This window comes from Anas platyrhynchos, chromosome 1, assembly GCF_047663525.1.
Source record: "Anas platyrhynchos isolate ZD024472 breed Pekin duck chromosome 1, IASCAAS_PekinDuck_T2T, whole genome shotgun sequence".
Taxonomy (NCBI): domain Eukaryota; kingdom Metazoa; phylum Chordata; class Aves; order Anseriformes; family Anatidae; genus Anas; species Anas platyrhynchos.
In genome coordinates this window covers 110,805,839-110,819,659 of record NC_092587.1, presented here as the reverse complement: position 1 = coordinate 110,819,659, position 13,821 = coordinate 110,805,839, and the positions used below count along the sequence as shown (strand labels likewise).

General features: G+C 42.6%; 2 protein-coding genes across 8 annotated transcripts in view; one reads left to right on the top strand and one right to left on the bottom strand.

Annotated features, from left to right (window-relative positions):
* GART (phosphoribosylglycinamide formyltransferase, phosphoribosylglycinamide synthetase, phosphoribosylaminoimidazole synthetase) overlaps positions 1–10,751 on the top strand; it is a 38,339-nt gene extending 27,588 nt beyond the window's left edge. For all 4 annotated transcript variants that reach the window (XM_005013826.6, XM_072026590.1, XM_072026585.1 and 1 more), the window contains 8 exons: positions 521–769; positions 1,111–1,263; positions 2,315–2,518; positions 2,846–2,977; positions 3,607–3,737; positions 5,144–5,285; positions 8,065–8,180; positions 9,346–10,751. In XM_005013826.6, coding sequence (XP_005013883.2) covers positions 521–769; positions 1,111–1,263; positions 2,315–2,518; positions 2,846–2,977; positions 3,607–3,737; positions 5,144–5,285; positions 8,065–8,180; positions 9,346–9,528 — 1,310 coding nt within the window. In that variant the 3' untranslated portion in view covers positions 9,529–10,751. The remainder of the gene's footprint in view (positions 1–520; positions 770–1,110; positions 1,264–2,314; positions 2,519–2,845; positions 2,978–3,606; positions 3,738–5,143; positions 5,286–8,064; positions 8,181–9,345) is intronic.
* LOC101790581 (trifunctional purine biosynthetic protein adenosine-3) overlaps positions 9,808–13,821 on the bottom strand; it is a 27,916-nt gene continuing 23,902 nt past the window's right edge. For 2 of the 4 annotated variants that reach the window (XM_072026560.1, XM_072026567.1), the window contains exon 22: positions 9,808–13,641. In XM_072026560.1, the coding sequence (XP_071882661.1) occupies positions 13,369–13,641 (273 nt within the window). In that variant the 3' untranslated portion in view covers positions 9,808–13,368. The remainder of the gene's footprint in view (positions 13,642–13,821) is intronic. The other 2 variants (XR_011804532.1, XR_011804533.1) reach the window with 2 other exon arrangements.

The following is a 13,821-nucleotide window of genomic DNA, read 5'->3' as shown; positions in this document are numbered from 1 at the left end:
TGTTAGGGTGTTCTCCCAAAAGAGTCTATAAACCTTAGATGTTTAGAGCTGTGGTGATAATGGTGCCCAGGTTGTGGGCATGAGTGCAGACAGAAGAGTAATATATGCAAAATCTTTATGGAGGCAAGTGAAATTAATAGCTATATCACACCTTTGAGGTTCTTTAATGAGTTTCTTGTATCTCGTAAGTTTTTAATGGAGAATGTTAAACCTGGCAGAAATTTGGGGATACGAAGCACTAACCCACTAACCATGTGCATTGATTTTAAAATGTGAATGCACGGCAATGAGATACTCGTTGTCAGAGTGAGGGAGGAAATGTTCTTTCCCAATTTGCTATTCCTTGCTCAATTGGAAGGCCTGTGATAAATGTGTGTTTTCAATTGCTTTTAATGTTTGTCTAACTAAAAACTCTCCATCTGTTAATGCCTTATGAGTTTAAAACTTTAAAAAAAAATGCATGTGCACTGGTCCCAGTGTTTTCCAATAGCCCCTTCACGTTTTTTTTTCATTCTCACAGGAGGAGAAACTGCTGAAATGCCAGGCATGTACCCCCCTGGAGAGTACGACCTAGCAGGCTTTGCCGTCGGTGCAGTAGAGCGAGGGCAGATGCTGCCCCAGCTGGAGAGAATTGCTGATGGGGACGTGGTTATTGGAGTGGCTTCTTCTGGGGTTCACAGCAACGGGTACAGCCTCGTAAGGAAGATTGTTGAAAAGTCATCGTTAGACTTCTCTTCTCCAGTTGGCATCTCTGGTGATCAGACATTAGGTACTGTTTGTAACGCAGTTTCTTCGCTTGTACTTCTGAACAGGCAAATGCACACTGTTGTTTTGCCTGTGCCTTTGCTTATAACTTTGCTAAAGCACTGGAAAAATTACTCGATTCTCAAACATTTTATCTTTTTTTTTTTTTTTTTTCCCACATATGCAGGAAAGAAATGAAGGGTGGGAGATAATTAATTAATTGTATGCTAAAAGTGGTAGACATGGTGTAATGTAATGCTCACTACTATCTATCAAATTATTACTTGGAGTTTTCCACAATTTCATACTGATTAACATTTCTTTCTGCACTTTAACTCGTCTTATTTCATCTTCTTTCATCTACAGGAGATCTCTTGTTAACCCCAACTAAGATCTACAGCAAGACTTTGCTGCCTGTCCTTCGCTCAGGCCACGTGAAAGCCTATGCCCACATCACGGGAGGAGGCTTGCTGGAAAACATCCCCCGAGTTCTCCCAGAGTCCTGTGGTGTTGTTTTAGGTGAGATAAAAAGAAAAGCTGTAGAAATATTTGCGTGTTAATATGGATCAATGTGGAAGCCTGTGTGCACAGGACTTTATCAACTGACTTGCACTGTCTAGAAATCAGTTTGCTTTCTCTTTGTTGTTAAAGCCAGTCAAAACATGTTGTAGTCTTAGGACTTCTGTCTACTGAATTCGCTTCCCTGGATTGGCTTTCTTAAGGCCTCTATCCATACTTTAACAACTAAAACAAGTTTAAAAGCAACACAAAGTGAATTGTCACCATTTTCAATAATCTGCAAAATTCCTGATAATTAAATGACATTGATGAAGCTTTGGATTGGCATTCAGGTATGGTTACTGGCTCAGGTGGATCTCCTGCTATTCAGCAGACTTAAATTAATCCTCACCACGGTCTCATCAGGTATGCTAGAAAGAGAAGCAAAGTATGAAAAGGTAAATGACTTATTATAGGTTATGCAGTGTTCAGGTGTGTTGTAGAATAGAATAAGGGAACTACGGTTGAGTTCTGTACTCCAGAACTGTACATAAATCATCCTTCCACTTGTCACTAAATATAACATGAAGAAAGAAACCTACTGTCTTTGGAGTTCCATTACAGCAGCTAATCCAAAGCATTTCTTGTGATGCTGTAAATCACCTTTACCTTGTTGGATCTGGAGAAGCATGAGGCTTTTGCATCAGTTTTTATGGCTATTGTTCTTGTATTATAGTTTTTCTAGAAGCAGGGCTGTCACCGTGGAGAAGAGGATTTTCCAAGTACTGCTTTGAGCCTATTTTTAATTACTCATTAATGGTTTGCAGTGGAGCGATGTGATTAATTTCCTCCCCGAGTGACACTTTTTGCTATTCCCAAGCCTTGCTCAGTAAGGAAGGAAAAAACATCCCGTTTCCCTGCATGAAAGCTGATATCACTCAAGCTAATGCTGTTGTGGGACTTAGTCTGTGCTTTACATCCAGATTTTGCCTTCCAGTACTCTAAATAATTTTAGTTTTTTGTACATAGGTAGTGGCTTCCTCTCTTCATTTGTATTTTCAAATCTCTTCAGATGCTCTTAGCTGGAAGATTCCTGAAATATTTTGTTGGCTCCATAAAGAAGGGAACCTCTCTGAGGAGGAAATGACTCGGACGTTTAATTGTGGGATCGGTGCCGTCTTGATCGTTCAGAAGGAGATGGCTCAGCAGGTCCTCAAGGACATCCAGAAACACGAGACAGCCTGGCTGATTGGAAGGGTTGTCTCCCTACAAAAAGGTTACTAGATTTCTATTTTCCTTGAAAAAAAATGAAGAACTAAATTACTTAGCTGGTGCATCTCCATGGAATTTCACTGAGATTCCATTCACTGAACTATTAATTGGGACCTCTCTGGCTTTGGTGCATGGGATATTAAAACGACAGTCCTCATGACTTCTGTCTTGGTCTATAGAACACGTGCTTAGCACTGTCAGATGTCACCAGCACTATAAATAAATATTGAGAAGTAAAGCAGTGCCACTAGTCTCTTTTCACTAGTACTTTTCTCCTCTCTGTTACTCCCTTTATTTATCTTTTATTTTTTCTTTCTTTCTGTGTGTTCAGGCTCTGCCCATGTTAAAGTCCACAATCTGCTTGAAGCCTTGCGAGCAAATAGGTCACTGTCTGTGCACAGCCATATCCAAGGCAAAATCCAAACAAACAAAGTGAAGGTTGCTGTCCTTATCTCTGGAACAGGTGAGAGTTTATATTCTTTACTGCAGGGTAAAACAGACTATTGAAAAAGGAACTTCAACTCAGAATCAAAATCTCTCGAAGTCCTTGCACGTCTCTACAGCAACTTTGCTAGGCTTCTGACAGGCTTTTGGTGCTCAGTCCCAGGCAGAATAGATTTTTCCCTAGGAGTATTTTCAATCAGAAATAGAATGATCTTTACCCTCTGCTGCAAACTGGCTATAAATTGCATGTATTCATTTTATCTACAAATTTCTGCATGCTTTAGGTTCAAACAACCAGTGCGTGTTGCACTATGGGGGCAGCACCTTTAATTTACACACAGATCAGTGTCCTGTTGCCCCATAGTCACTTCCAGGGTTTCCAGAATTCTCACTTGGTAAGAAATAAACCATCATTCTAATTCCAGAAACTACAGTTTACATACCCAATTGCTAGTAAAAGCCCTGTAGACTCCAGGTGTCAAATTCATTTCCCAGTAAGGTCAACAAATAAAGGATTATTTGTTAACATCAGTGTCTTTTGGATTGGGTCTCACCCACACTGCTGCTTATTTAAAACCCTTGCTAGCTGTTAACAGTATTTATTCCCCAGGAATGGTTTGATATTCATGAATTATTTTTTTCACTCAGGCACAAACCTGGAAGCCCTCATAAACAGCACAAAGAAGCCCACCAGTTTCGCACAAATAGTTCTTGTTGTTTCTAACAAAGCTGGTGTGGAAGGGTTAAGGAAAGCTGAAAGAGCTGGTATTCCTACAAAGGTAAGTATTTCTCATCTTTATAAAATTAACCTTCATTAGCTCTGACTACAGTAGAAGGGTACTGTGAAATAATTACTTCTACTGAGTAAGAGACGATTTCAAAAGTCTTAGTGCTTTATTTTCTGTTCTGTCATGAATTTCGTGCCCTTGGGCATATGACCTAACATGGGAAGCAAATTACTTCCTATTTTCTATTTCCTATTTACTAGTAATCCTGATGGTGTTGGGCATGGTCATTGTCTTAAACCAGTGCAAATCTACAATCGAAACTTTGCCATTTATTTAAGTGTAGTGCATTTTCACTAAAGTAACAAGGTATTTTATCCAAACTTATATTTAGAATTAGATGCTAAACAGGCATGGTAGCTCACTTGAATGAAATTAAGAGGTCAGACTCAATGAGACCTTCCACTGACTCCCTGGGCATTGCTCCAGGCTCTTCAGGGCTCATTCAGAGCACACTGGGTTTCCTTTAAAGTTACTAGATCCATTGCTGCATGGCTTTGCCCTTTCTGTGGCCATGTGCATTAAGGATGTTAAGTGATACTGTTCTGACTTAGCATTTTAGTCACTTTACACTGATAACTGCAGTTGGTATGGAAGACGTGGCCCCAAGGCAAGCTTTACTGTTAACTGGAATCATAGCAGGATCTGGTAGTTAGCACTGCTGTCTCCTGTTTGGGAGTACAAACAGATCACAAGTAAAGTATGTCCGTGATAGGCAGGTGAAGGACACACATATAATGAGGGGAAGAATATATTGGAGGGACGATGATCTCAGTGGTTAAGACGGAAAGTGAGTGGCAGAACAGAGGCACTGAGGTGTATAAGCTTTACCACTTCTTACCTCGTAGCAGAGTTCAGCCCACTGTTGATCTGGGCTCTATTCCTAGTGCCCCCTGCCACGTTTTCAGCTAGCCAGCTCTGCTTTTTCAAAACCACTTCGTGATATTTAAATGTGCTGATTTTGTAAATCTTGGAGGGATTAACAGGTTACTTTTATTTAAAAGACAACAAATGTTTTAAGCTAAGTAGTACTTAAAACAGTTCTTAAAACTAACCATGTTTTAAGTTGAAATCATTCTAAGACTTTAGATTGTCTTAATGACCTATATTTGTAGTTTGTTCAACTGTGTCCAAATGCTGGGCCTACAACCGTGGGCCTAGTAAAATAAAACTGTTTTTCTGCTCCATACTAACAGGAATAAAGACTGGTTATTTGCCTGTTAGCTGTATGCGCTTTTCAAGTGCTCTTCTTGCTGTGTATGTGCACCCAACTGTAGCCATGTGTGGAGATCTACTTGTTTTTTTGCTTATTACTCCAGAGCACCATTTCATTCTGTTCTTAGGGCTTTAGGTTACATTAACCCTGGACCCGTGTTTGTTCCTCTTTTGGGTTGTCACAGGTTATCGACCACAAACTGTACGAAAGTCGCACTGCATTTGACAGTGCAGTTGACAAAGTCCTGGAAGAATTCTCAGTTGAGCTGATCTGCCTTGCTGGGTTTATGCGAATACTGTCAGGTCCTTTTGTCAAGAAATGGGAAGGTAAGCACAGCATATTTCTATATGCATTAAAAATATTAACATCATATATTACCCTCAGGAAAAAAGAAAATGGAAAATACAGAAAGGGCCAATTTTAATTCCGGATTTGCAGGAAACTAGTCTTTTCCCATCTGGTAAGGAAAGGGTTGAAAGAAAGCCCCACAGAGGCTTGAGGATGCCAAGTGCAGATGCAGCTCCTTGTGGTCTTTGATTTATTAGAAAATCTTTGTAAAGTAATGCTGTAAAACTTCAAACCTCTGCAAACACGAGGCGTTGGCCAAGCTGTTGTCTAAGCAGTAAGGGGTGGTGAGTGTTCAGCCTTCCTCTAACAGATGAGGATCTTTGGCTGCAGGTTAACCTAGGCAGCAATGTGCAGTCCCTGGTAATGAGCTCTTACCAACTTGGTGAGACATCCCAGGAGCTGGGTGAGTCTGGGGGCGGCTCTTGTTTGAGGTGTTCCCAGTGCCTCCATTCTGGCCATCTTTTACAATTTTGCCAGTTCTTTGTTAAAGGCTGATAACACCTCTGTCAGTGGCTGCTCTCCCTCACCGAGCTGTTACATTCCTTTTCTTATCCCTTTGTTCCTTTCAGGGAGTTCTGATTCACACGGGGGCAGCTGCCTCTCACACTCTTTGCTCTACGTTCATATGGTGACTTTTGTGTTACTCTGGGTGTGTCTATGGCACAGACCTTTTACACCTGAGCTACTTGTCAAACCCCTCTTTAAAATCAGTAGAGCAAAGGAGGCGTTCCTAGGATGCAATTCATTTTGTGCTAAAGCTGTCAACTAATCTAAGTCAGATGAATTTTGTTTCTCTTCCTTACGGGGTCCAGAAGACCTAGCAGTAAATGTCTGTGGTGTAGACAGCTATAGTTAGGAGAGAGAAATCACTCACTATACGAGATGTATGGTGACAGAGCACTTCCAGCCCTGATGATGGCCCTGTGCAGGGCAGGACTTGTATTACGCTTAGGACTAACCTGAGAGCAAAAGTTAAGACCCTTCAAGTACGGGATGTCTGCACTGGTTAATTCATTTTTTTAAATATCCAGCACTGAACTGAGGTTGAAAACAGACACCTTCCTGAGCTCTGACCAAGAGTATCCATCAGGTAGGGCCTAGATATGAGCTCAGACACTCAGTTCAGTTTACGTCTGTGCCAGTTAACAGCAGTCTGTGTACAATTCAGACCTTGCCCTGCCTATGCAGTGGCTCATCTAAGTTGTCTGGAACCAATCGATTCTTGTGGCTGCTGGAAAGCTGTTGCCTTTCCTTTCTCCAGCAGTTACAAGGACACAGACCTAAAGTTAGTTGTGAAACTCCTCTTGGTGCTTAGTGGCCCTGGAATGTTAGCTGTGAATTCTGACAGAAAGGGCAGATGTAAAGGAGTAAACAAACAGAAAACTGCTTTCCTATAGAGCAGGTTCTGATGGTACTGTAAGGAGAAACGGAGGAAACTCCGACAAAAGCGGAGAGAGTTATTTGCAGCTCACAGTCCTCAGTACTTTTTTGCTCAAGCAGGGAGATGCTAATGCATAAAACTGCGTATTTCTGAGATACAAAGCCAGATCGGTCAATACATTTGCCTCTAAGTTTTGCAGGTCAAAACCTGCGTGAGTTCTTGCAGTGGGAGTGCAGGTTTTGTATTGCACTGCCCGAAATGGCCTTCACTTCACATTACAGAATCATCCGAGTCTATTTCAGTACGCCGCTGCCTCTGCCAGCATGTGTCAGCTCAGCCTTCCTGCGTGGCATTTAGGAGGTGCTCAGTGAATCCTGATGACACGCAGCCCTCCTGAGCAGGAGGCATGGAGAGGCAGCGGGGGCGCAGCACACTGCGCTATAAATAGCGCTGGTGGTCATTTTCTTTTTAATCTTGCAAGAGGTTGTACTGAAGCTAAGAGAAGATGCAGCGCTGCTAAACACCTTTTGACTGCCCTCCGGTCAGGCGTTGGCAGGACAAGTTGTCACAGGCATATTAGGAGCAGGCAGGGAAAGCGTGCCAGAAGAAAGAAAGCGTTCTGGTGGTTTAACTGGGGCTTTGCTCTAGCAGTGAGACCCTGAGGTCATGGATAGCCACTGTCTCCTGCCGTACAGCTAGGCAGGAGCTAAGGCTGATGCTTTCTCTTTTCAGGAAAACAGTAAGGTGCAGGCTTCCCAGGGCTCTGACAACAGCCCCACCTGGCTGAGCATTAAAGGTTACATTACCCATTTCGGGCTCTCCTGGCCAACTTTCCGCATGGAAAGTAGAAGTGGTAGACAGGTGCTTGTCCAAAGGGCACAGCGAAGGACTCCTCTTTGAGCAGCTGTTGTCTTTCATTAAACCTAAACAGGTGTGGGGGAAAAGGCCGGGCTAAAGAATTTTTGCCTCGTCACAGGAGGCTGTTACATCATTTGAACCTACGCCAAGTTTTGTGGGGGTATTGAGTTTGTAAGAAAGAGGATTGGGCTTGTGAGGAAAGAAGAGAACAAGATGTAGAGGGAAAGGACAATGTTTTGTTTTGTTAAAAAAAAAAAAAATCTTAATTATTCACTGGAGAAGTATGTTTCAGCCATGGAGTTAATTGTACCTGATTGCTGTCTCTGATTTATTGAAAGGTCAAGGCATTCTGACATGCTTTGAGCTGGTTACCTGTCAGTAACATCAAAAATAGCACAGTTAATGCTTAGAAAAATATTTTTCACAGTGTACGTTGTTCCTCTGTTGATTATTGATACTTTGAACACTCTGATAAGTCTGAATGCTAAAAGGCAATGACCTCACTTACTCGTTTCTAGGAAAAATATTGAACATCCACCCGTCCCTGCTGCCTTCTTTCAAGGGAGCAAATGCCCACAAATTGGTGTTAGAAGCTGGCGTCCGAGTCACAGGCTGTACAGTACACTTCGTAGCTGTAAGTACTTCCTTCCTCCACGCTTCATCATTCACAGGTCTTAAGATTTCTATCTTAGAGCTTGTTTAGAAAACCCTTACAGCATCACGCTCGATTACCTTTTCTCCTTTGTTCATTCATGCCATTATTAGGCAATGCAGTGCTTTAGTTTGTTGTCCCTGGAGAAGGAACTGGAACTGAATACAGGAGTTAAAGCTTTACCTAAGATAACTTCATTAAGTATTTCACTGCTGCCATTCCATCAGCTGCAGTGGGGTTACTAGTTCATATAATGCCTTGACTAACCCCAGAATCTTTGTTGTACGCAACATTATCTTCTTAGATTTTATCATACAGCCTTCTTTATTTGTTGCTTCCAAGAAAAAAAGAACACAAATGGCACGGGAAGTCTAGATTTGTTAAGAAGTAATCCCGTGTTTGCGTGAACAGAGAAAAACTTCACAATTTCTATAAGTCCAAAACTATGAAAACAAAAGCCCAAAGATCTCTCAACAGGGAAGATGTAAATGTTTATCAGTTTAGGGAGGTTTTTTCCATCTTTTTTTCATTCTCAGGGTTAACAGTAACTATTCTCTAGTCCTCTACTGCATTCTTCAGATTATCCTCTGCTTTTCCACTGCTCCTGAAATCTGTTTTCCCATTTGCTTTCCCTTGGAAAATGAAAAACTGTTTTTTCCAGTCAGAAAAAATGCATTCCTTTCTGCAAAACATGACCATTGCTTTCTGTGTGGCAGCGTCCTGAGAAACAATAACTGAACAGCAGGGATCTGCCTCGTTAACATGCACAAGAAAGATCTGCTGGGTCTTATAGTCCAGCTCTGTGCCAAAGCTGGCTAATTCACTTTTCTGAATTGAAATGTTGTAATTTTGTCCAATTTAGCCTATCATGTCCTCAGTTAACATGGCTTTTGTTTTCTGCAGCAGAAACATTACTCAGCACCTCTTTTTCTTTGAAACCTACGCTTCTGATAGTTCCTCACAGGCCAGTGTGTGTGTGTCAGCATCTTTTCTGCATTCCTCATGTTAGCCTATTTTCACGTTTCCTGTAATAACGTAATGATAAACAGATCCCTGAGGCATCTGGATCATGTTAATTGCTACACATCCATGCCTCCCTCTCTCTCTCCTCCTCCAACCGTACAGACTCTGGCTGTTGCTTTTGCAGGAGGAGGTTGATGCTGGAGCAATCATTTTCCAGGAGGCAGTTCCTGTTAAGGTCGGTGACACAGTGGAGACCCTGTCTGAACGGGTGAAGGAGGCTGAGCACCGAGCCTTCCCAGCTGCCCTGCAGCTTGTCGCCAGCGGGGCTGTACAGGTGGGGGACGCTGGCAAGATCTGCTGGAAGTAAGAGCAGCAAGTCCATGGAGCTCCTCGGGTGGTACAGCTGAGGTGCATTAAGTGATCAAAACAGAGGTCACAGTCTAATAACCTGCATTTACTTTCACAAAGTGTTTTCTGCAAAGGATTTACCATTTCATGCACTCAGTCAAGTGGCTAAAGATTCAAAGTAAAATCCAGAGAAAGCCACAAATGGTTATGTTACGACAGGGGGCTGTTCTCAGTAGTTCCAGCTGCAGCTCTATTACATGCTTCCTATTTACGGTCACTTCCTTGGTCAACATTTCAGTTATCAATCACTTTCTTCACAAAAAAAAAAAAAGAAGAAAAAAAAGAAAAAAAAGAAAAAAAAAACCACACATTTCTTGGTTAGAAACATCTAAACATCTGATCTGAGATTGACTTAAACATCACTTTCTCTCCAAACAGACCATACAGACGGTAACAGGGGATTCTCTTGTCACGTGTTGTAAAGTGTCTGTAGGGATAAGTAACGGCAGGTAGTAAACTGGAAGTGATGGCCGTAGGCAAAGACTCGACTCATAAAAATATATAGCCAAAATATATAGCCAAAACAAGAAAAATTGGCCTTACCCTTCCTGCAGATAACAAAGTGCACTTTTTTTTTCCATCTGGTTTCTGTTTCAATGTTGGTAGATTCTGTCTGGCCTAGATTCTGGATGTATCCAATAACTTCAAATACCAAACCTGCCGTTAGTCGGATCCTAGTAGAATTAAACTTCTCCTGACCACTTGCCTTCAGGGATTTCCCTATGAATCCACACAGTCCACACATGAATTCCCCTCAGAGATTTGTTCAGAACCAAAAGGGTAATTTTTTTTTTTTTTTCTGAACGAGCAGAAAGGGAATTAGGTACCAGATGAAAATGTTTTCTTGGCTTGTGAGACATTCTTCAATTCTGCTGAAGTTAAGTGCCTGTATTCTGGGAACAGTATTTTCACCTAGAATAATACTGATACAAACCCAGGAAATGTTACAACTCTGAAAACACCTGGTTTTCTTTTAACGTGTTGTTATAGCTGTGAAAACATGTCAGTGTATTTACAAAAATAATCATTTTTGTCCCATACAAACCAAGTCAAGTATCTGCAGCCAATTATGTGTATTTTAGAACTACCCTTTACTATAGAAAAAAAGAGTTTCTGTTCTGTGCACTGATGTCCTTATGGTAATCTCAATTTGGATTTCAAATAAAGTCTAATAAAATTAAAGACTTAAGTGTATCAAAATCTTTCCTTGGATTTCCTTTTCCAAGGGTATAAGCTGAAGGAGTTTGTGAAAGAGAATCTACCTACCTCTGCAGTGCAACGGCTGCAGATCAGTTTCTGAGGTAACAGACGTGCAATCCTGCAAAAGTGAGTTATAATTCCGGAGCGTGGTGACCTTACTGTTTCTGTGGCCAGATGGTCTGCGATGAAGAAGCGTGCTGACAAAATATTCCTGTCATCTTCTGTCACTGAGGATAAAGCTCAAGCGAATACAGTGGAAAATTACATGGTCACATTTTAACGTACTTGTAAAAGGCAAAGAATAAAAGCTAAATCTTCATCACAGCATATTTTTCCGTACAAACCTACCTTCGCAGAAGAAAGCCGTCCCCACAGGCCAACTGCCTGCCCAGGCTTGCTGTCCGCTCTGACTCGAGGAGGTTGTAAAAGAGGCAGGGAGTGTCCAGCTCTGCCTGGGGTGCAGTCTGCACAAGTTCAGTACTAGCCATGACACAGCACGTCTCTTAGAAGTCAAAAAGAAATCGTTCCCAAATGAATTCACACATTGATGTTACTTGTTCCACCAGTGGTGAAATCACAACCCGTGCAGCATTGATAAAAACTGCTTGATCCCTGACAGGAGGGCCAAAAGCAGAGGACAAGGCAACCTCAAATCCAATACCCCAATCCATCACAGACATCTGGAGCAAGACTCAGGTCTTTTGCTGTCTAAGAATGCTGACAAATGGGATTTAAGTATCTATCCGCAGTTCTGCAAATCCATAAAAGGAAATTTTGTTGTGAACTGGCCCTTAGACTGCTAAAAAAGAAAAGTCTGTAAAAAGAATAGATTAATGACCACACCCAGTCCCCAAGGGATGCCTCGAACACAGAGGAAGTTGTTCGATACTGCAGTGATAGCCTGGAGAACTGTGAGGGCACAATAGCAGGCGTCCTATTCTCTTTTAACAGTTTATTAGTTAGGTTTGAAACATCAGTCATGCTTGGTATGCAAGCCAAATAGTATACAACATTAAGTGAATATACAACATCGAGTTACAACACGGTTGTAACAGGTCAGGAGCAAAATAAGCAGCGTGTTTATCATAAATATTAACTATAAATACCAAACATTTTTTAATTTCTCCTTGTTCTTCCTATTCCTCCTAGATCATGAAAATACACGTTCCTTGCTCCCGCTGTTGGGAGTGCAAAAGCCAAGTACAGATTTCTGTGCAGAAACTGCAGAGCTTACAGGCAAGAAGCTGAATTCTCCTTCCTCCCCCTTCCCTCCTGCACTGAAACAGCACTAGCTACACATTAAATAAGTAAATACTTTGGATGTTTTAAATGGAGCTGACTCATGCTCTCAAACAGCCTGACATGGCCGAGAGCCAGTTGTGCAGTATGTCCCTTACTCGTACAGTACAAACAATTCCAAAAGAACAGTTTTTTATTTGTTTTTCACTGCATCTGATGGCTGTTAGCGATCCTTTCCCTGGAAGTTCAGCTCTGGCTACTTCTTTTCTAGTTTTTTTTTCATGTAATTTCTTAGCTAGATTTCTTCCTCTCATTTATGTTACTTTGCATGCAAGTCATTATCCTGGCAGAGAGCTATAAAGCTTCCCACAGAAAAAGGTTTTATTTAACAGCAGTGACTCTTTGGGCCAAGCCGATCATGAAGTCAGCAGAAAGAAACACTCAAGATTTTCCTGCCATGGCAAGTCAAGCTGAGGGTATCCTGTGGGTTTCACAGATGGAGGAAGAAAAATGTCTGAAAGCTGGTAACTATTTCTAGTCCCTCTGACCAATTTTCTGCCCCTCAAGATGCAAAAGTTTTAATATGAAATTCTGGGAATGTGTGTCTGCTCCCCCTTTCGAGGAACAGGGCAAAGTGCCTAGAGTTACGTTCGGTGTGCACTGTTATTTTGTGGTGACAAATAATCCATGAAGGGCAGCTTCTTTCATTTTGTTTTGCCTTCAGAAAAGTCCCCTGCCTTGCTGGCGGTCGGCTCTTCTGCTGGCAGCTCACTGGACATCTCTATTTGTTAAGAGGGCCCACAAAGGGGTTTTCCTTCAATACTCCATTTCCCTGCCCACTTTGGCCTGCTTAAAGGCACAACACCAGCTCAAAGAGCCGGTAGCAGCAGTTTTGAAATTTGTCCATCCCCAGGAGTTAAAAAAAAAATAAATGAGGGCTGGATTACTGAGGATCACATGCTCAGCCCCAACACATTCAGCCTCCTCCATCCGAGGAGCTGGTCACCATGCTGTGGTTCCCTCGTGAAGCTCTTCATGCTCCTCAACGCGATGCAGCCAACAAAAATTAAGCCCTCAGAAGAATTCCTTCCCCTCTGAAGCACTAGCCCACTTCCACAGCTTAAGCCCTCTCTTTGCACAGCAGATGAAAACCAGCAAAGAAATTTGAGATCTGAAATGAGTTTGGCTCCCACCGCCAGTTTTACAAAGGGCATAACTAAAGCTGCAAGCTAAGGGGAAAGAGATCGGGGCTCAGAATGGAAACTCACAGCAGCACTACGCCTGCAGGCCAGGCCAAGCACGTCCAGGGAAGGAAGGAGGAAGGACAGGTGAGCCGAGAGCAAGCCGCCTATCAGCCTGCCTACACCGCCTCATTTTCCTCTGGCTCCAGCACCACAGGAGAGGAGGCGCAGTCACTCTTCTCCCCTTGAAGGCCCAGACTTTGTCCCTCTTGTTTCCAGCAGGTTTTACCGTCAGCTCCCAGCTGCACCGCTCCGCTGGCCACCAGCTGCAGGGCGATGGGGAAAGCCCGGCACTCGGCTTCCTGAACCCTTGCCGACAGCGTCTCCTCGGTGTCATCTGCCCTCACGGATACCGGCTCCTGGTGGATCACTGCTTTGGGGCAAGACTCCTCCTGCAACAGAGATTGAGGTCTTTTAGGAGAGGCTTGTGTCCGTGAGGGTACGGAAGATGTAAACAGGGCAAAAAAAGTCTTATGAGATACCTCAGTAAGGCAGAGGGTCTCCCCAAACACACAGAGTAAAGCTGCCTTTCCAAATGCAAAGGAACCCCCACACATTGTACCTGGTAACAT